The sequence below is a fragment of the Gossypium raimondii genome, chromosome 3, assembly GCF_025698545.1.
Source record: "Gossypium raimondii isolate GPD5lz chromosome 3, ASM2569854v1, whole genome shotgun sequence".
Lineage (NCBI taxonomy): Eukaryota > Viridiplantae > Streptophyta > Magnoliopsida > Malvales > Malvaceae > Gossypium > Gossypium raimondii.
In genome coordinates, this window is record NC_068567.1 from 13,432,594 (window position 1) to 13,455,770 (window position 23,177).

Here is a 23,177-nt window from a genome sequence, read left to right on the forward strand (position 1 = left end):
AAAAGTTTAAAACAAGAGTTAAATGTTTGTTTGTTTCTTCACATATATAGAATATGTTACCGTCGAAAAATTCAGAGAGAAATTAAAGAAAAGAGAGTAGGAAGAGAGGATAGAGCACGAGAGAGAAGAGAGAGAATATGAGAAAAGCCAATTCTTTTCATAACCACCTTCTCTGTTTGATTGGTGGTTAAAAACAGAGAAAACAAATTCTCACAACTGTCATAACAACCCAAAAACTCCTAGTTTCATTAGCAGGTCCCTCTACCCTTGATAACCTCCCCCCAAAAAACGTATCGTATTATTAAAAGGGTTCAAAACGCAACGTTTACAACTAAATTAAAAAGAAATTGAAATTAACAGAATTTCAAATAGTGACCGTTGTTGACCGATATTTTACTTTCATTTTGGCCCGTAACAATTGCTCCCTTCTTGAATTAGATCCTTGTCCTCAAGGATCGAAATTGGGGCACTGTTACTGCAAATTCTATAGATTCTCCCAGGTGGAGTCCTCAAGAAACATATTGATCCATTTAACAAGGACTTCAGTCATTGCATAGTTGCCCTTTTTTACCATCCGTCTGTCCAAATTCTTGATGGCTCCTTGTTAAGAACTCCATCAATGCTTACTATGGGTAACACGGGTGAGTGAGGTACCTTACCAATGTGCTTCTTGAGCTAGCACACATGGAAGGTAGGATGAATCTTTGGTCCTGCTGGTAGAGTCAACTTTATACAACTTGTCCCATGTTAGTTTCCACCAAAAAAGGTCAAAAGTACTTTGAGGAAAGCTTGTGGTTCTTCAGTCTCTTAAGGGACTGTTGTCTATAAGGTTGTAATCTTAGATACACCCATTCCCCAACCTCAAAGCTACGATCAGGTCTTCTTCTGTCATCTAACTGCCTCATTCTTTCTTGAGCTCTCTTCAAGTGGAACTAGAGAAGCTTCCTCATTGATTCATTATGTTGCAAGCTACGATCCACTGAAGCTACTTGGGAAGAATCAACCAAGTATGGCAAGTGTAGTGGTGGACCTGACCATATAGAGCCTCGTATGGGGTTGTTTGAATGGCTGAGTGGTGTGTGGTATTATACCACCATTCTTTCAAATGCAACCATAGCACCCATTCCCTTGGACATTCACTAGACATGCACCTTAAATAACCTTCTCGGCAAGGACGGTAGGCTATGGAAAAATTCAGTTTGGTTCCCAACCTTTTGAATAATTCTTGCCAAAAGTTGCTCACAAATATCCTATATTTATTAGAGACAATAGTTTCAGGGAAACCATGTAACTTGTAGACTTGTATCAAGTACTCTTGGGCCATAATAATTGCAGTAAATGGATGAGAGAGAGGTAGGAAGTATCCGTACTTGGTAAGTTTATCTACTACCACCTAAATAGTGTTTTTACCTTGGGAGTTGGGCAAGCCTTCCACAAAGTCCATGCTAATGGCAGCCCAAGCTCAAGTGGGGATAGGGAGTGGTTGTAGAAGACCAGGAGTGGCTGATAGATCAGCTTTGCATTTTGGACATACAAGGCATTCATGAATCCACTGTCTGATGTCCCTATATAAGCCTTTCCAATATAATAGACAAGACATCTTGACCCTAGTAGAATGTGCACCAGAATGACCCTCTAAGGAACCACTATGGAAATATTCAAACAGCTCCCTTCTAAGGCTGACGTCATTACCAACCACGGCTCTCCCTTTTCTCCTTAATACCTGCATCCCAGGTATACTTTGGGTGCATTTGAGGTTGTTGTTGAAGTTCATGGCACAGTTGTTTCAATTTTGGGTCAACCAGACCTGACTCCACCACCTTGCCCCAAATATTTGACCAAGAGATGCTTTCTATACATTGCAACAACTGTTCCTCCTGTTCATGAGTTTTCGAGAGAGAGCATCAGCAATCAAATTTTGGGCTCCTTTTTTGTGAGTGATATAGAAGTCATATCCCAACATTTTGACTATCCATTTTTGTTGAAATGGGGTAATTGCTTGTCTGTCAGCTAGGAATTTAAGACTTTGGTGGTTAGTTATTATCTGGAATTTCCTTCTAACCAAATAAGTTTGCCATTTCTTTACTGTTAATAAAACTGCCAACATCTCCTTATAATAAATGGAGAGTGCTTGATGCCTAATCCCCAAGCCCTTATTGAAGAATGCCACCAGTTTCCCTTTTTGGTGTAACACTGCCCTTAGCCCTGGATCACAGGCATCAGTATCTATATAAAATTCTTCCTTGAAATCAGGGAGGGACAATACTGGTACTATACAAACTGCTTGCTTCAACAGATCAAAAGCTACTTGCTCGATTTCAGTCCATTTCCAGGGAGTATCCTTCTTGAGCAGGTTAGACAATGGCCTAGATTTTACCCCATAATGCCTTATGAACCTTCTATAATACCTTGATAATCCAAGAAATCCTCTCAGCTCCTTGATGGTTTTCGGAATAGGCTAGCTTGAAACTCCCTCCACTTTGGCAACATCCATGATTACTGTCTCTTTAACTATAATGTGACCTAGGTACTCAATTTGGTGAGTACCAAAGGTGTACTTGCTTTGTTTTGCAAACAAATGATTATCCTTCGATAACTGCAACACCTCCCTCAAATGAACCAAGTGCTTAGTCCAATTACTGGAATACACTAAAATATCATAAAAAAAACACTAAAGCTGACTTCCTCAAAAGTTTCTTGAAGATAGCATTCATCAGGGCTTGAAAACTTGATGGGGTATTGGTTAGGCCAAAGGGCATAACCAAAAATTTATAATGCCCTTCATGAGTCTTAAAGGCTATTTTGAAGATGTCACCCTTCCACCTCCTTATTTGGTGATAGCTCGATCTTAAGTCAAGCTTGGAGAAGAAGAGAGCCTGACCAAGTTAATCTAACAGCTCTTCTATGAATGGTATAGGAAACCTATCTTTGATAGTAAGTTGATTAAGTTGCCTTAATCCACACATAGTCTGCAACTTTCATTCTTCTTTTTCACCATCACAATAGGTGAGGAGAAGGGACTTCTACTTTCTTTGATAATTCTAGCTTCTAACATTTATTGGACAAGCTTTTCAATTTCTGTCTTATGGATGGAGGGGTATGTATAAGGCCTAACGTTAACTACCTTGGACTCATCCTAAAGAGGTATTTTATGGTCTTGAAATTTGATAGGGGGTAGGCCTTCTGGTACATGGAAAACTTTAGTCTACTCTTAGAGTATTTTCTATAGATCTTCCTGAATCAGTGTAGGGGCTACATGTATTTTAGTCAATTGGTCAGTAGTGAGGACCATTGGATGAGGACTATGCTCCACCATCTGTAGACATTTTGATAATTGGTAGCCGAAAAGGAGTTGCAAACCACCAGGTTTAATTCCTTGGAGTAAACAATTCTTTCCCTTATATTCGAACTGCATGGTAAGGGATTCAAAATTCCATACAATGAACCCTAAAGATAGAAGCCATTGTATTCCCATCACTACATCACTCCCTATTACTGACAGGACCATAAAATCAGCATGAACTTATGCCATTGTGCTTGCCATTCCACAGCCCTACATACACCCCTAGTGCTCAGACTTCCTCCATTAGCTATCATGATCTTCATCTGATAGACTATTCAGTCTTCTAACCAACCTGGTGTCCACAAAGTTATGTGTACTCCCAAAATCTATTAAGATAATTACTTCCATTTGTTCAATTTTGGTTGCCAATCTCATGGTGTTATGACCCTGAGAGCCTTGTAAAGCATGCAGGGATAGGACTGGTGTTGTAGCTTCAGCCTCTTGGTTTGGATTCTTAAAGTGTTTAGAACAATCCTGAAATTCCTCCACTGGTGTTGCCTTACCATATTACAGTATGTTATGTTGAGGCTCTACCACGTGTTGGTAAAATTGAGATTTCACACTTTTATGCCCTGGTGTATACTTTGAAGCGCACCAGAAGCATAAGCTTTTTCTTCCCCTGTCTTCCATTTCTGCTCGAGAGAAGGACTTGGTAGGAGCCTTTTTCCCACCAGGGACTGTTAAGGGTCCTTCAGAAGCTGAAGAGTGATTGTTTGCCATAGTTATCTTCGAGTTAGGGAATAGAGGTTTAGAGTACCCTCCACTTCCCCCACCCGAAATAGTCTTCTTAGGAGTGTTCAACACAATCCCTTCCACTTGCTTGGCCAGTAAATACCCTTCCACTAGTGTTTGAGGTTTAAACAACCTGAGGTACTGCCCTATTTCTACCTTAAGGTTGCTTATAAATATACCTAAGGCATAGGTTTCCGGTAACTATAACTGGTTGAGGATACTCACAAATTGGTCATGAAAATGATCCACTGTTCCCTACGGACTTAAAGTCACCAGTTCAATCATGGGGTCAATGAAGTTGGTGGAGCCAAACTGTTGGTGCAACAACAGAATCAAGCAGACTCAGCAAGTATCTTGTCGAGCAAGCCTCGAAACTTGCTGAGCAAACAAACAATTTCGAGTTAAAGAAAGAAGAGAATAAGCTGGGGAAATTTGAGAGAATATTGATGAACAAAACTGATTTCATTCATACATAAAACAATGGCTTGAAGCCAGTACATAACTCAAGCATAAGGCTTGTCAAAATCAACAAGTAATTACCTACCTCTACTAATTACATAGAAACTTGAAATCTTAGCTTGTAAACTTATACACATCGTGTTTACTGCTCATACATAAGCTAATTACATCAATCGAAAGCTAACTTAGTTAGAAATGAAGTAACACTCATTTCATCAACTAAATATAACAAAATGAACAAAATGAACAAAATGAGCTTGCATCAATGACCCTTGCATCTGTTCCGCTTTTGCTTGGTCTTCATGGCTCAGATGGAATCGAGTGTTGGCTTCATGTGACCAACTTCAACACTCCTCCTTGGTTAGCATGGTGCAAACACCTAATTTTCTTCTTAAATGCTCAAACCTTGTGACATTAAGGGCTTTAGTCAAAATGTCGCAAGTCGGTCCTCTGAATTGCGTGAATTAGCTTCACTTCTGAGCTTGCTCCATTTCTCGAACAACATATAGCTTAATGCTAAAATGCTTTGTTCTTCCATGGAACATGTGATTTTTGGCAATTGCAACGAGAGATTGATTGTCACGGAAGATCTCTGTTGCTTCTCTTTGATCCATATTCAAATCACCAGATTTTCCTAAGCCAAATGGCTTGGTTGATAAGACTTTCTGCCGCCACATACTCGCTTCAGAGAGATTGTGCCACCGGACTTTGCTTCTTCGAGCTCCAGTGAGAACATAGTTGAACCAAGGTTGAAAGCATACCCGAGGTGCTTTTCATGTCATCTATCGATCCACCATCACTATCGGTGTACCCAACTAGATTTAGATTTCCTTTCTGCATTGTACCTTAAGCCATAGTCCAAAGTGCCTTTGACATATCTCGAGCACTCTCTTGGCGACTGAAATGCTTCTCATTGCAACAATGCAAGAACCTTGAGAGCAATCCTACAAGATACATTATGTACGGTCTAGTGGCGATCAAGTATAGCAAACAACCAACTAGACTCCTGTAGGTAGTTTCACATACCTTCTCAAAATCTCCTTGGCTCGATAGTTTTTCTCCAACAAAGAATGTGTCTTTTAGTTGGTTTGTTGTTTTGCATGGAGAACTTGGTCGAATCTTTGTGGCAAAGCTCTTCCGACTTAAAATATCCCATTCGTGCTTGAGTCACCTCCATTCCAAGAAAATAGGACATCTCCCAAGATCGGACATTTCAAACACCTCTTGCATCTTGGTCTTGAAATTAACCAAGATCGCTCGATCTCCTCCTCACCAAGAGGTCATCAACATATAGGGACACAATGAGTTGTGTTTGTGTCCCTTGCTTCTTGACATACTGATGTTGGCTCACTCTTGCTTCGATTGAATCCCAGATCGTCAAGTAGCCATCGATTCTGCATGCATCGTGCCCTTGGAGCTGTTTTAAGCCATATAGGGCCTTCTTCAATTTGTAGACCATATGCTCTCTCCGGCTATTTCAAACCCTTGTGGTTGTTCAACATAGATGTCTTCATCTAAGAAACCATTCGAAAGGCTGATTTCACATCGAGTTGATGAATTTTCCATTCTAGTTGGGTCGCTAAGGCAATCAATGATCGATGGTGTCGAGCACGCCCTTTGGTGCAAAGGTCTCAGTAGTCCAAGCCATACCTCCGATGAACCCCTTGACAACCAACCTTGCTTTCAGTTTGTTCAAGGTTCCATCAAGATTCGCTTGGCTTTGTACACCCATTTCACCCCAATCACCTTCCTTTTGGTCGGCCTTTCAACCAATTCCAGTGCGGTTCTTCTCAATCATCTTTGATCTCCTCACCATTGCTCGCTTCCACTCTTCCGAGCTTGACCTCTTCAAAGTTACTTGGTTCACTATGGCTATATGAGTCCTTTCATAAATCTCGGTCATTGATCTTGTTCCTCCGACCGGTTCATCATCAATGTCCATTTCAGAACACTTTGTTCGCTCGACTTGGTTTTTTGTAAGTTCTTGAAACTTCCTCGGGTTCATGGCTTTCCGGCCCAACATGACCTTTCATCAAATACCACATCCTCGCCATCGACACTTTGTTTGTTGAAGGATCCAAGATCCTATAGCCCTTCTTAACAAAGGTTGTAGCCCACCGTAAGACCGTGTCGAGCCCTTTCGCACAATTTGTCCCTTTTAACGGCGGTACATGTGTGTAACATATGCATCCAAAGACCTTCAGATGAGCCGGTGATGGCTTGAAGCCAAACCAGCCTCGAATGGAGTCTTGATCCAAAGCCTTGGTTGGAAGTCTATTTTGAATGTATGTTGCGGTGTTAAGCTATACGCTTATAGTGCTTTAGGCGATTCTTACGAATCATTAAGCACCGCCATATCCATTAAGCTCCTATTCTTCCTTTCACTTACACCATTACATTGAGGTGTATAAGTGTTGGTAAGTGGTGTTTGATGCCCGCCTTATCACGAAGGCTTGGAACCGAAATGAGGTGTACTCGGTCCCATTATCGACCTTATGGTCTTGACTTACTGACTGCTTCGCATCTCGTGAAGATTTTAAACTTCCAAAACACAGTGGCCACCGATTTGCATTTTAAGAAGTAAAGCCAGAATATCTAGAGAAATCATCAACAAACAAGATGAAATACTGTTTCCACTTAGTGACTCGATCCTCATAGGGCCACACACATCAGTGTGCACCAGTTGGAGTTTTTCGAGGCTCTCGGGCTTGATTCATGGGAAATGGCAATCGGCTGCTTTTCCTAATGACACACTTCACACACATCATCATGGTCCACCGAGTTGATGAAGTTTTCACCAGTCTTCTCGACCATTCAGCCATCGATCCGAAGTTGGCATGTCCGACCTTTGATGCCACAACTTAGATTCATCCGATGTGGTGTGTAGGCAATGTCGACTTCTTTGTCCGATTAACCACAAAGCTCTTATCACCATAGGGATCGCCATCGGTTTGGATCCACTTGGATCATCGATTGGCAATCGCTTGTCCTTGAACACCACAGAGTAACCTTTCTCCAAACAATTGAGCTATCTTTGAGTAGGTTCTGTCAATTCGAGCACCAGAGCACATTTGAGATCATTTTGGCACCTGTGGGAGTGCATATCAGCACATCACCTTTGCCTTCAGCTTGAATAAAGTGCCCATTACCAATTTTGACTTTGGTTCTACAGTTTCTGTCTAAAGACTTGAAGATTGCAGCATCAGGTGTCATGTGATTGGTGCATCCACTGTCTAGGAGCCAACCAGATGAGAGCCTTTCCTGAGCAGCTGAGCATGACACAGCAAAGACTTGCTCCTCTTGGTCACTGTCCTCCTTAGCTACTCGAGCCTCAGCTTTCATCTGTTGAGACTGGTTCTGTCTTGATTTGGTCTTGCTCTTGCAAACTCTCTCAACATGACCCTTCTTCTTACAATGTTGACAAACAGCATCTGGATTGAACCAAGATTTTTCTTCGGATGACCACCCTTCTACAAGTGCTTGCAAGTTTGACCTTCTCTTCTCGCAAAGATCATTCTTTGGCTTGTCTCTCGTGCCTTCTTGCCTTTGTAGGCAATATTTGTCCTTGCTCGAAAGGCACCTTCTTGATGCTCTTCCGGTCTACTTGCTCTCCTCGCTCTTGAGCATATAGAGCATTGATCAACTCGGTCAGGAAATGGTGGATGATCCTTGAGTCCTCGAGAGATGAGATTTTGCCTCATACCTCTCGAGCAGAGTTGCTATTACTTTCTCCACTATCCTAGCTTCATTAAACCGCTCTCCAAGGAGCCCGATGCTATTAACTACGACCATAATCCGCCGAATATTGCTTGACGCTTTCTTCTTCCTTCATCTTTAAATTCTCGAAATCTCTCCTCAAATTCGAGAATTCTTCGCCTTGTCCTCTCTGTCCCTTGAAACTCTTCTTGCAACTTATCCCAGGCCTGTTTTGGTGATTCATAGGCCATAATCCTTGTGAAAATCACATCTGACACTGAGTTCTGAATGCAAGACATGGCCTTGTGCCTCTTGGTCCTCTCATCAGCATGCTGCCTGATCTGAGCCACTGTTGGATTGCCTCTAAGTGGTTCTGGTTCAACATCTGAGTTGACCACCTCCCACAGATCATAAGCCTGCAGGTAAGTCTTCATTTTGACCACCCATATGTGATAGCCTTCTCCATTGAATACTTGAGGTGCAGCTGGTGAAAAGCTTGATGAAGCCATGGATTTGTATAACAGGTCCCTTAAGAAATAAGCTCTAGATACCAATTGTTGGTGCAACAACAGAATCAAGCAGACTCAAGAAGTATCTTGTCGAGCAAGCCTCGAAACTTCTTGAGCAAACAAACAATTTCGAGTTAAAGAAAGAAGAGAATAAGTGGGAAATTTGAGAGAATATTGATGAACAAAACTGATTTCATTCATACATAAAACAATGGCTTGAAGCCATTACATAACTCAAGCATAAGGCTTGTCAAAATCAACAAGTAATACCTACCTCCACTAATTACATAGAAACTTGAAATCTTAGCTTGTAAACTTATACAATCACGTGTTTACTGACTCATACATAAGCTAATTACATCAATCGAAGCTAACTTAGTTAGAAATGAACTAACACTCATTTCATCAACTAAATATAACAAAATGAACAAAATGAGCTTGCATCGTGAGCCTTGCATCTGCTTCGCTTTTGCTTGGTCTTCATGGCTTGTATGGAATCGAGTGTTGGCTTCATGCTGACCAACTTCAACACAAACCTTTCTTGTAGGTACCTGGCATAAGTTTCCCAAGATAGCTGATGCAGCCCCCTTGTCTTGGCAAAAGAAATGATGCTAGTCCAAGGCTTTTCCTTCCAAATTGAGCATAACTGTTCTTACCCTATCCAGTTCCTAAACACCCGTTGCCTCGAAAAATTGTTCTAGCTTAGACCACCATCCTCTGAAATCCCCACCTTCAAAACGTGGGCACTCAAACTTGAAGTTTCTTCCCACTGAGTCCAACGTACTAACCCTCGAAAGGAGGCCCATATGGCCAGATTCAACCATAGCAGATAACAATAGGTATTCATTTGGTGGAAATTTTTGAGGTGTATCACCAAGTATCCCTTTACCTTTGTCTGTAGATGAACCATGAGCAGTTGTTGGCACATGCCCTATGTACTGTTCAAAAACATTTTGAAGCTCAGCCCAAATGTCCCCTTTTATCTCCTTATGAAACTTCTTGAGACGAGAGTCTATTCGAGCATCAACCTTTTCTAGGTTGATTTGCAATTGAGAAAGCTCCTATTGTATCAACCCCATGTCCTTTTGCAACCTCGTCGTAATTTTGTCACCGACCATCAGAATCACTGCAGCTTTGATACCCTTGCTACCGTCGAAAAATTCAGAAAGAGAATTTAATAGAAAAAGAGTAGGAAGAGAGGATAGAGCACGAGAGAGAAGAGAAAGAGAGAATATGAGAAAAAGCCAAATCTTTTCATAACCACCTCCTATGTGTGATAGGTGGTTAAAAAGGGGAGAGAACAGATTCTCACAGTTGTCATAATATCCCCAAAACTCCCCGTTTCATTAATAGGTCCGTCTACCCTTGATAACCTTCCGTCCTTCCCCCCGAAATATACCGTATTATTAAAAGGGTTCAAAACCCAACGTTTACAACTAAATTAAAAAGAATATGAAATTAACAGAATTTCAAACAATGACCGTTGTTGACCGATTTTTGACTTTCATTTTGGCCCATAACATAATATATTTATTGTTGTATATCTATCCATATTATATATAATTATGATGATTTTGGTAAATATATAAATATATATTTTATATATAAACACAATTTTATAATAAGTTATTTATTTGAACATATACTACACATAATATATATTATGTACAACAATGTGATATTTTGGTATTTTTCAGTGGATGCAAAAGGCACCATAGTTGAACCTCGTTTCTTTGCGTTCTTGTGATACTGTGTTCTTTTAAAATTATGTGATGTTGGATTTATTCTTTTTTCTTGAAAACCATGGAAGTTTGGCCTTCATATTTTTCTGTGCTTATTTAGTGGTTTTAAAAGCTAATGTTGTCGTTCCTTGACATTCTTGGGTTTTTACCTTCCTAACTGTATTCATTTTCTTTAAACTCTACTCTACCTTTTTCTTGAATTTGTAAGCATTTCTCATAATAGTAGTTGGCAACTTCAACTTTCTTGATAGTCATTTGAAAAAACTTCCAATAATGAAATGGTGGTTAAGCCACCATTATGTTAGTACATAGATCTTATAGTTGTTTTGTATAGGCATAGTGATAAATTTAGCTATTAACATTTATATATAATATCAATTTTAATTCTTTTTTTAGCTAAATTTAGTCATTAATCTATTTAAAAGAGTCAAATGATTTTTTTAATGGGAATGCTGACTAGAACATTAATTTTTTAACGATGTTGACGTGGCAACCCATATGACAGTCCACATGTATTTCATATTGACGTGACACTATTTTTCTTATATACCATGCCAATAAATAATTTAAAATTTATAAAATATTAAAAAATCAATTCAAAATTTTAAAAATTATATAAAAGTTTAGGAATGTTAAAAAAATAGCATGAAATACATGTGGATAAAAATAACATTCTAGTTTTTTAAAGGATGATGGTTAAATTCGACTCATTTTAAAAGGTTTGAGGCCAAATTTAGCTCAAAAAAGAATAAAAGCCAAATCGATAAAAGATATTGAAACAAAATTATAGAATGAAAGAAGAAACAAAAAATGAAGAAAGAGAATAACTTTGTTGTATATTGATCTATCAAAGAATACATATATACACACGTACATATTAGGGTTTATTATAAAGTGAAAGAAAAAAATCTAATCAAATCTAATTCCTATAAATTCACTATGTAATCTCTAATTGTACTATACAAATTTACACATTCTTTAACACTCTTTCAAATTGGAGCATAGATATTGATCATGCTTAGCGTGTTACAAATATAATCAATCTGCAGTCCATTCATGGTTTTTGTAAAAATATCCCCCAACTAATCTACTGTTTTGGCATTACCCAATGAGAAAAGTTTTTGTTGAATCTTCTCACAGATAAAATGACAATCAACTTCAATATGCTTGATCTGTTTATGAAACGCTGGATTGGAAGATATATGATGGGTAGATTGGTTATCACACTGGATTAGAAGATATATGAAGGGTAGCCACATAATCTCACACGTAAATTGTGTCATAGATATGTATTTTGATTTTGCACTCGATCACGATACTACATTTCACTTCTTTCTTTTTCAATAAACTAGATTTCCTCCAACAAAAATGCAATATCCTATAGTAAACCTCCCATCCTTCTTAAGTCTTGCCCAATCTGCATATTTAAAACACTCAATATTTTTGTGCCTATAATTCTTATAAAGAAGAGTATGGCTTAGATCCCCTTTTAGATAACATAAGATTTGTTCCAATGTTGTCCAATGTTTAATTGTTGGTAAAAATATGAATTGACTTGCAACACTCACAAAACATGTAATATCAGGATAAGTAACTGCGAGATTATTTAGTTTCTAAACTAGTATTCTATACATTTCAGGGTCTTCAAATGGATCATATTTTCTTTCATAGGTTGCAAATTGGAATCCATTGGTGTGATACATATTTTCAAGAACATATTTTCTTTAAGATAAGAATATACACTTCCTTACCTCTAGTATCTTCAATTCCAAAAAAATACCTCAAGTGTCTTAAGTCTTTTGTTTGAAACTAAATATGAGGGAAATATTTCAAAGTCAAAATGCTGGCATCATCACTCCCAGTAAGAACAATATTGTCAACATAAACTACTAACAAAATCATGCTTGTCTCTGAATGTTTATAAATAATTGAGTCATTAAAATTACTTTTCTGTAAACCAAAATCTTGAACCACCTCACTAAATGTCCAAAACCAAGCTTGCAGGTTCTGTTTCAAATCATACATAGATTTTCAAAGACGACCAACCTTCTCACTCTTTCCCTAAGCAACAAGCCCTTGTGGTTGCTTCATGTAGACTTCCTCCTGAAAATTCCCATATAAAAAGGAATTCTTTATATCAAGCTATTGTAAAGGCCACTCATATATAATTGTCATAGATATAAACAATCGAACTGAAGCCAGCTTAGCTACTAGAGAAAAAGTATCAGAATAATTAACACCATAAGTCTAAGCATGTCATTTACCAATAAGATAAGCCTTTAGTTGTGCAACGAATCCATCAAGATTAACTTTGTCGATAAAGACCCACTTACACCAATAGTCTTTTTACAAACATGCAAATCCACCAGCTAAAGTAATCATTTCCTCTATCATTGCATCAAGCAAGGCAAGATGGGATAAGGCCTCCCTAATAGTTTTAAAAATCGAAATAATATCTTAAGATACAATAAAAGAGCTAGCTATAGGTGAAAAATGGTCATAAGAAGCAAATGATGAAATGGGACAAGTACATTGTTGTTTACTTTTTTGAAGGGCAATGAGAGGATTAATACTAGGATCAAACTGGCTAGAGGTAGGATTTTTCGTCGAGGAGACTGGTAAAGGACATTGTTGTGTGGAAGCGTGTAAAAGAGTACAATTATTGTACTAAAAAATCACACTAAGTTCAATTCCCAGGAAAGAGAGGTGGATCACAAGGATCGCTTAAGTACTAAGTCTTTCCTAGCCAGAAGATCCTTCAATCGTAATTTAATAGCACAATAAATCACTACAATCACACTCACAAAATATGCAGAATAATACCATAAAGAACACAAGAATTTTAACGAGGTTCAACAAATTTTGCCTACGTCCTCGGGTACTACCAAATATATTTCACTCCAAAATACAAGTGAAAATTTACAAAGAGAGAGAGAGAGAACAATGCATTAAGTAGAGAATGACAAATATAGGATACAATGAATGAGAGATGGTTAGACCTATTTATAGTTGAGGTTCAGGGACCAACTTGCAAAGTCACTATACAATTAGGGACCAAATATTGCAAATATCTCAGATTTCTTATGCCAATATTTCGATACCCATATCTTTGACTTTCTAATATTTGATACCCATATCTTTGACTTTCCATAATAAGGATGATTGCCAATAGACATGCATTTGAAGGACCTTGTCGTCTTGAATAAAAATGAACAATTTGTGGTCAAGTTGTTTGATCTGATATATTTGTTTCTAGAAAACTTATTAGATGGTTCATAGTATAAACTAACATATCATCATCATATGGAGAACTATTATAAACAAGCGATAAAGGAAAAAAATGGTGTATTTTCAAAAAAGGTAAAATTAATAGACATAAGATATTGATTAAGATTAGAGGAATAACACTTATAACCCTTCTAAAGTTGACAATAACCAAGAAATCCACAACTAAGAGACTTTAGGTCCAATTTTGTGACTTATGGATGAACATCACGAAACAAAGTAAGTGTAACCAAGTATTTTAGGCTCAATAGGAAAGAGAGGTTTAGAAGGAAAGAGAGTACAATAGGGAATATCAATATTGAGTACAAAAGATAGCATACAATTAATAAAGAAATAAGTTGTTGAAACCACATCATCCCAAAAGTGTTTTGGAACACTCATTTGAAAAAGAAGGGCTCTGGCTACCTCAAGAAGCCCATCTTTTCTTTCTACCACTATGTTCTGAGGAGTTATTAGCATATGAAGATTGATGAATAATACCATTTTGAGTCATATAAGATATAAAGGCATTAGAAAAACATTCTGTTGCATTGTCATTTTGTGAAATGCGAACAAAAACATTAAATTGATTTTTAATTTTAGTATAAAAGGAACATAATATAGAAAATAACTCAGAACGATTTTTCATTAAATATAATCATGTCACACTTGAATAATCGTCCACAAAAGTAATAAAATAACGAAACCCAAATTTTGAAATAATAAGACATGGACCTTAAACATCAAAATGGATTAACTTGAATAGAAACTCACTCTTTTATTGACTAAGAAATGAAGGAAGACGATGGTGCTTAGCAAATTGACATGACTCATAATCTAATAATGTTAAGCCTTGAAACTAAGGACAAATTTTTCAAGGAAGGATGGCCCAACTAGCGATGTACCTCAAAAGTAGACTACTTTCTAGATCAAGCAACAGATCTTGGCACTTGTGTATCAAGAACATAAAGACCTCCAGACTCACGACCCCTACCAATAATCAATTTTGTTGTAATATCTTGAAAAAGACAATGATCGAGAAAAAATGAGATAGATCAATTTAGAGCACGAGTAAGCTTACTAATAGGCAATAGGTAAAAAAAGAAATCAGGTAGGTTTAACAAAAAGTTTAGAGAAATAGATTATGTAAGATTAACAGTTTCAGATCCAAGGACACGAGAGGTTGACCCATATGCTAAAACAAGTTAGGAGTATTTGTATGTAGTTTAAAGGTTAGGAGTATTTGTATGTAGTTTAAAGGTGGAGAAGAGATTTGTATGTAGTTTAAAGGTGGATAAGAGATTTGGATTACCCCCATGTCTCCTGATTACAACTATCACCACTCTTGTCAAGACCATTTGTTCCTTGGGTCTTATTACCACAAATCACCAGTGCGGTACTATAAGTCTGAACAGAATGTGAGTTTTTAGTCCGCAATATTCTCGTGAAAGCATCTTATAATGAAGAACCTTTAGAACCCAAGAGAATATGAGATTTGGTAGCCTGGAATTTTGAAAGAAGACCAAAGAGAAAACTCATAATTGTCATTTGCTCCCACTAGATTTGTTGCACTTTCACATCTGAACTAAATGGTAATAAAACATCGAGTTCATTATACACTCTTGAAATCCATAAAATAAGCTATGAGAGACTTATCTTACTTTTCTAGACGATAAAATGCTTGATACGTACGAGAAATATTCTCATTCCCAGAATATAAATAATCCAAGTAATTCATTAATTCTTTAGCGAATTCACAGTGATTAATTAAGGAAATTACCTTACTGTCAAAGTGTAGATAAGTTGTAAGTAGATTAAGAAGATTAGTTTGAAATCCCTTAAATTGAGAGATTTTATTAGGAAATTATTTGATTATGATTTAGCTTCCTATTTTTCCCTTTTGTAATCGCTTATATAATACCATGTGTAAAGGTAGATGAATAAGAATTTTTAATTATTTTCACTTACATTGTCTAATAGTGTTATATCTTTATATACTGTCTAAATATGTTTCAAATACAAATACCTTAAAAGTAAAAATAAAAATTGAGCAATATAGAGAAAGACACTATATTTATGTACGGATGATTTGAAGCTTTCCCAAGTTGGCTGGGTTTCTTTTCAATCAAAGTTGTGCTTGATTTGAACTAGACATCCATGGTAAAATTTGGGCCGGAAAATTTTCGCCCGACTCTTAGGCGGGCTACCAAATATGGGCTGAAATTTTGCCTGTGTCCGGCAGGAAAAAAAGAGAAGTTGAGTCTGCCCGCCCGCCCGATTTTTAATAAATACAAAAAAAATATTTTAAAATAAAAAAATTTTAAAGTATTTTAAAATTAAAAATAAAATAAAAATATATATTTATTATATTTGGTAGGGGTGGGGCCGGGCCAAAAAGTTGAGCCTGAGCCCGGCCCATTTTTTAAACGGGCCTCGTTTTTTTGCCCAAGCCCATATTTCGGGCCTATATTTTTACCCGAACTCTCCCATATTTCGGGCGGGCCGTCGGGCCGGGCCGGGCCACCCGGCCCATAGACAGGTCTAAAATTTGAACCCATTTCAGCATGTTCTCCTCCCTTTCTCGCTTAGTCTTTTGTTTTTTGTTATGTTCTTTTTCAATGAGAGGTTAGCATATTGAGCACTTTTTTATTGCTAATTTATTCAGGACACTGTATTTTGACCGTTAAATGATGCCTTCAAGTTGTGCTGGTACTCAAGGCTTTCCTTTTTCAGTGCTCAAGTTTAGACTTAAGCTTTGGCTACATTTCAATAATGAAATAACCCTAATATAATCTCTTAGGCAGCTATTGATGTGATTTGTTTTAATGGAATTAATCAAATTAGGATTCTAATTTAACAGGACAAAAATGTGGACAAAGTAGAGTGTGAGAATGAGAAGAAGCAAGAACCATCTTCGGCAAATAAACAGAACAACCGTATGCATGCAGTAGAGACAATTTCAAGGGAGCCCCTTGCTTCAAGTAACGAAGAGAAATCTGCTACGAAGGGTGAGGTATGTTCTATTGTGTTTTAACACGGACACCATCGTATCAAACTCTCTATAATTTGAATAAAAGTTTCTTTGATTCTAAGATTAAATTACCATGTTCACTCTTCATCTTAGAGAACATGTTTGTTTTATCAGACGGTAATAAATATAGCTAGATATATTAGGATTAGAGTAGAATATATTAAATATTATAATATGATATTCTTAATTTTTGTTTGGATTAGGATATAATATATTAAAGATTACGATTTAGCATTCTTAATTTTTGATCTCTAAATTATAAATAGTCATCTTTTAGAACGAAAGCAGGATCATTATTATGGTTGCTAAGTGATGTCATCAAATGCTTTGTAGTCAAGTTCAAACTTAAGCTTAGGCTACATTTGAAATAATGAAATTATCTTAGTGTAATCTCTTAGGCATCTGTGGATGTGATTTGTTTTAATGAAACTAAAGGAACCAGGATTCTGATTTAACAGGATAAAAATGCAGGCAAATTAGAGTGTGATAATGAGAAGAAGCAAGAACCATATTTGGAAAATAAACAGGACGCCAACCATATGCACGCAACAGAGACTGTTGCAAGGAAGCCCCTTGCTTCAAGTAGTGCGAAGAAGTCTGGTACGAAGGGTGAGGTATGTTCTATTCTGTTCTTACACAACTCTAATGCAGTTAGTTCTCTAGAATTTGAATCCATCACCAACCAAAGTTTTCTTGATTCTAGATTTAATTACCATGTTCTCTCTTCATCTTAGAGAATATGTTTGTTTTATCATTCCATTAGTAAAGCAATAAATGTAATTAAGCTGTGTTAAGATTTGAGTACAATATGTTAAAGATTACTATAAGATATTCTTAATTTTTTCCTCTTCTATATTTTAGAAACTAGAACAACAAACTATAATGGCGACAATGTAATTCTTCGGGTATTTTCCAGTGGATACAGATGCTATAGCTGAACCTCATTCCTTCGCTTTCCTTTGTGGTTTTGCGATGTTGAATTTTCTCTCTTCTTTTCCCTTGTAACACCATGGTACTTTGGGTTCATATTCATTCGTCCCTATTTAGTGTGTTTAAAAGCTAATATTGTTGTTCAGGTAGCGAATTCCACAAATTCGGCACTGACAAAGCTGACAGCACGTCTCAATTTTATGAGAGAGAGCCGAAGCCAGATTGCAAAGGAAATCGTAGGTTCAGTGAAAGGCCAAGGTTCAATTCAATCTGTTCTAAGCCCGGGTAAAGCCGAAGGACCCCAACCTCTTCAAGAAGTTCAAAATGAAGAGAAAACTATTGCACCAGACATTTGCCAATAACTCTACAATCCAAACGAAGGGTTTGGATAAGAAGGAAATCAGACTCAGACTGGAGATTTAAAAATATTTATATCAGAAGGCCATGGTGTTCTGCAGTGCAGAAAAAGCTCAAGAATTAGAAGATTAGGCCTTCGTACGGGTGAAATTAATTACGTAACGATGAAAAGGTGGGGTGTGTATTTAGATTTAAACACAATTAAAATTTAAAACGATAAAATAAGAAAAAAAATGATTATTAAAGGAGGTTAAAAATATATGACATAAGTTTTACATTATTTTGTTTTTATGAAATTAAAAATATGTAAAAATTTAATTTTATTTCATAAAATTTTATCATATTAGTTTAGATTAAATTAATCATGTATTTAATTGCAATTATTCAATTAATAGTACTTTATATATAGTTATATATTTTATTTTATTTTATATTTATACTCATTCCATAACTTTTATATAATTAAGTATTCAAATACCACATCTCATATTAACTTTTTAAAAATAATTAAAAAATCAATGAAAAAGACTAGAAAATTTAAAACCATAGAAGTCCAAAATTATAAGTGGACAAAATGGTATTTAAGCTGCAAAACACAGCACCAAAAAATTGGCTGGACGTTAAAGGTCCAGTGAAAAAGATACCACCTTGATTATACAAACAACATGACAAAAAATTGGCTGGACGTTAAAGGTTCAGTGAGATTACACACAAAAACATGACAAACGCACCGAAACAATTTATTTATCTCCTTGCGAATTTTATTTCGATTTTCGTAAAATAATTTATTTTTAAAAAATAATATTTTTTTGATGTTTGAATGAATTTTGTAAAATATATTTTATTATTTGACAGATTTTTTGAAAATATTTAATAAAAGTTGCTTTCAATGAAATAAGCTACATTTGAGATTTTCTTAATTTTTCATTGTTTAACTAAGTTTATTTTATATCTATAAATTTGTATTTTATATTGTTCTTTGTAAAACAAACATGACATAAATGTATTTGTATAAATTTTTTATAGTACAATATTTTGTAATAATCAATGTCATATATAAATTTAATAATAAATAATGTTTAATTTAAATTACATATATTATATATGTGAGAGTATATATTGACACATTAGAGTTGTAAAGGATAAATGAAGCTAAGCATTATTTGAAATATTCATATTTTTATACTAGGTTAATATTCATGTAATTAAAAGATTCATATTTTATACTAGGTTAAAATATGTCATAAGTCCTTGTACTCTTCAGTAAATTTGAAATTTAGTCCATGCACTTTTATTTTTGGGCTAGTCCTACTTTTTAGATTCAGTTGTTAGCATTATTAATAATATTTTGTTAAAATCATGTTCATTATAACATTATTTTTTAGTTACATGGATACCGAGTATATTTTATTAAAAATTATGACATAAAAATTAATAAAAAATTGATAAAAAATTTAAGAATACTAACAATTGGAATTGATTTTCAAATCAAGAGTAAGAGGGCTAAATCTTTTAAAATAAAATTACATGGACAAAATTTCAAATTTGTGAAGAGTACATAGGTTTATAACATATTTTAACATTTATATTACAAAATATTTATTATTAATGTATTTATAATTGTAATAAATATTTATTATTAAAATATTAATATTGAATATTTTTCAATAATATATGAAGAATATTATTTAAAATTTATTATTAAAATAAAATTGAAATATTAAATAATTTATTAAAATAATAAATTATATTAATAAATTATTATATGATTAGATATAAATAATTAAATATGTATGTTTAATAATACTGAAAATTATAATATTTTATTAATTTTAAATATTTTAAAAATAAAAATAAAATTTATTATTAGTATAATAATATTAAGTTTGACTTAAGTTAATTTTATATAAAAATAAAATCACTTATAAAGGAGTTGTTTTCATATCTTAAATTCATCCTTTGAATTTCAGTAGGGAGCTTTAATTTCTTAAAATGACTTTGTCGAATATTTTGAAAAATTACGATTTAGTCATTAAATTTCATTTTGGAATTAAGTGAGCTTTAAATATCATTTTAAATTGAATTTTTCATGAATGCTTTAAAATAAAAGGCTCAGGATATAGGTTGGCCAAATTTATGATTTACATATTTAACGTTTACGTTGTGTAAAAATGATGATTTTACCCCAAATCCTTTTTCGTTGAATTACGATGGTCGAAGCATGTTTTAGGATTGTTTGATTAAAAAATACTTATTTAAGCATGTTTTAAATTGGTTTGATGGTTGGATTGCAGTGTGTTGGTTGACCAATATGGAGAGTCACTTCGATGGTTGATGTGACGTTCAAAATTTGGGTGTTGGTCGAATCGTCCGGTCGGGTTTGGGTGCCACATTTAGTGGTATCAGTGCCAAGGTTTGCAAAAACTAGGATGGCAAAGACAAGTTTGCAAAAACCAGTGTCGCAACACTAGGTTTGAAAAAATAGGTTGGCCAGGGATTACTAACTCTCAAGTTTTCAAAATTTTTTGAAAATTAAAATGATGATTTGATTTTAAAAGCAAAGTCGAGAGTTTTTAAGCGTTGGACTAAGATACCCTTATTGAATTGCTTATTTTGGGGTAGGAATAGGAGCATATTGCCATCTGTTAAATGTTTTATTTTGCAGGAATTTGCCTTAGATCGCTTGACATTTCTCACTCATTTGTGTTGTTTGTTTTCTTTTAACAGCTATAGTATAGTCGATATGCCTTCTAGGTGTATTAGAGTTAATGCGAATGTACCTACTCCTCCAGGTTATGCTGCACCAGAAGAGGGTATAGAGCCTTTAGTATAGGCTATGATGGGAGCCTTTCCAGGTGGTAATCCTGCACCTGCTCATCAGGGACTACCACTTGAGCATCACATGATTTGGGTGGACACGAATTTAGAGGAGCGAAATGAGCTGATTCAACCATCATTGAGTATTGGTTGAAAGTGTGGAGAGGATCCTTGAGTAAATGGATTGCTTAGATAACGAGAAGCTGGGTTGCACCGTATTTTGTTAGACGGTGAAGCTCATTGATGATGGTGAACTATTAAAAGGGGAGCTGCTCCCGATCATTTGACATAAGAAGAAGTATTTAGATGAGCAGCATATGGATGCAAGGAAGAGGGAGTTTTTATATCTGGTTTAAGGTAGTTTGACTGTGACAGAGTATGATTCAAAATTTTTGCGGCTTAACCAATATGCTTCAGAAATGGTCCACTTTAAATGAGATAGATGTAAGAGGTTCTGATTCGGATTGATTCAGGATATTCGTGTGTACTTGGTTGCACATAGCGCTGAAGCCTTCGATGAAATGGTGGAGAAGGGTAAAGCTGTAGAGGAAGTTCTGAATGAGTCATCGAGACTGGGTGCGACTAAGTTTAAGAAAAAGGGTTTTGATCAATCGAGTGATTCAGAACGACCGGATAAGCAGAGCTGAGAATTGCAGAAGTCTAGTAGGAGTACGTGATGTGAGTTCCAGTCAAGTCAGTCTTATCCATAGAGTACAATAATGGTTACTTCAGGGTTTCCATCTGTTTTGCTGACGTGTGAGTATTGTGGTCATAAACATCCGAGAGAGTGTTAGAAGAGAACTAGAGCTTGTTTTTTGATCTGCCATAAATCATACTATTATTTACAACCCTTTTTACACATAATTATAGCTTGTTTAATAGTAAATCAAAGCATTTTAGTATATATTTAGGTTGTCATACTTAAACTAGTAATTTATGCTTTATAGTAATTTTTATTACATTTTATATATCTAAATAAGGTTTCATGGTCTTGTAGGTTAAGTCGAGAGCCAAAGATGCTTATTTGCGCCAAAACTAATGCCTATGCCGTGACACCAAGATACTGATGTCTCAACGTTGAATACAGGAGCTAAAATCAAGTTCTGGAGCAAAATTGCCTTTGGTGTGGCGACATCGGACTCTGATGTTGCAAAATTGCAGGCTTATGTTGTAACTAACCCCCTGCGTAGCCCAAAAACTCCTGCATGTTTTAATTACATTTTGGAGGGAAATTAGGTGTTTTTGTTCCAGTCGAAATCTAAGGACTTCAAGGTAATTTAGGCACTTTAATATCCCGAGTTTAGCCTATATAAAGGCCATTGTAATAAGTTAAATACACAATTTTTAGGGTTTTGATTCTTAAGTTTTTCTTTCATTCTTAGTTTCTACTTAGGTTATTTTATGTTCTTGTAATCGGAAGATCCTATTCCGAAGTGAGATTTTCGCAAGGGGAGATTGTTCCAAAACCACGCTTTCATCGATAAATCCATGAACATCTCTTTTCCTTATTCTCTTCTTTATATTTCTTTCTTTAATATTATTAGATGAATGTTTGTGTAAAGATTAGAATCAATTTGTGCTTTTTACATGTTTTGCATGTTTCAGTTGTTTTAACTTAATTAATTACTTGAATGATAGAGTTTCCTAGCGGATCAGCTGTTTGAGAAAGGAAGAACATGAAACAAGCCCTAGGCCTGACAACTCTAGGAAGTCATTTATGTGAGAATTAACCAAAAATTGGTATGACCTATCTATGAACACCTTAACCGCGAACCAATTTGGACTGTGAGGTCAGAAGATAAGTAGTTCTTGCTGACTCGTTATTCTAGTGGAAGGTTGGAACATTTTGATAGGGTATCGACTAGTTGATTGATTAAAAATCTATTTCAATAATTAATTAGGTAAAACAATTGAATCTAGGCTAAAAGGAACTTGCGTAGTCAAAACAAGGAATAGGAAAAGTCGATATAGGAACCTAGGAATAGATTTAGGTTTATTTAAATTTATTTAGTGTCTTATTATTATTATCATCTTGCTTCTTGATTAACACTATTAATTCGTGACTCGAGTAGATTAGTAATTATTTCCCATAATTAGCTTGATAACAGTTTTCCCTAAACTGCAATCCCTTGGGTACGACCCTTGGAATACTTACCAAGTGTTTCGTTGTAAACAAACTATATTACAACCTGACTTGTATACTTGCGGACACTGCTTCAAGTCTATATCTTTAGTTGCAATATTCACACTCTGGACGTTGGTATGTCCGGAGGCAGTCATTTTTGGTGTGGTTCGAA

At 35.6% G+C, this 23,177-nt stretch overlaps 1 protein-coding gene across 1 annotated transcript; it reads right to left on the reverse strand.

Annotated features, from left to right (window-relative positions):
- Positions 1–7,582: 7,582 nt before the first annotated feature.
- LOC128039909 (uncharacterized) lies at positions 7,583–8,739 on the reverse strand. Its single transcript, XM_052628841.1, has 2 exons — positions 8,324–8,739; positions 7,583–8,078 (listed from the first exon to the last, which is right to left on the reverse strand). Exons 1-2 carry the CDS (start codon positions 8,737–8,739, stop codon positions 7,583–7,585), a joined length of 912 nt encoding a protein of 303 aa, XP_052484801.1.
- Positions 8,740–23,177: the final 14,438 nt, after the last annotated feature.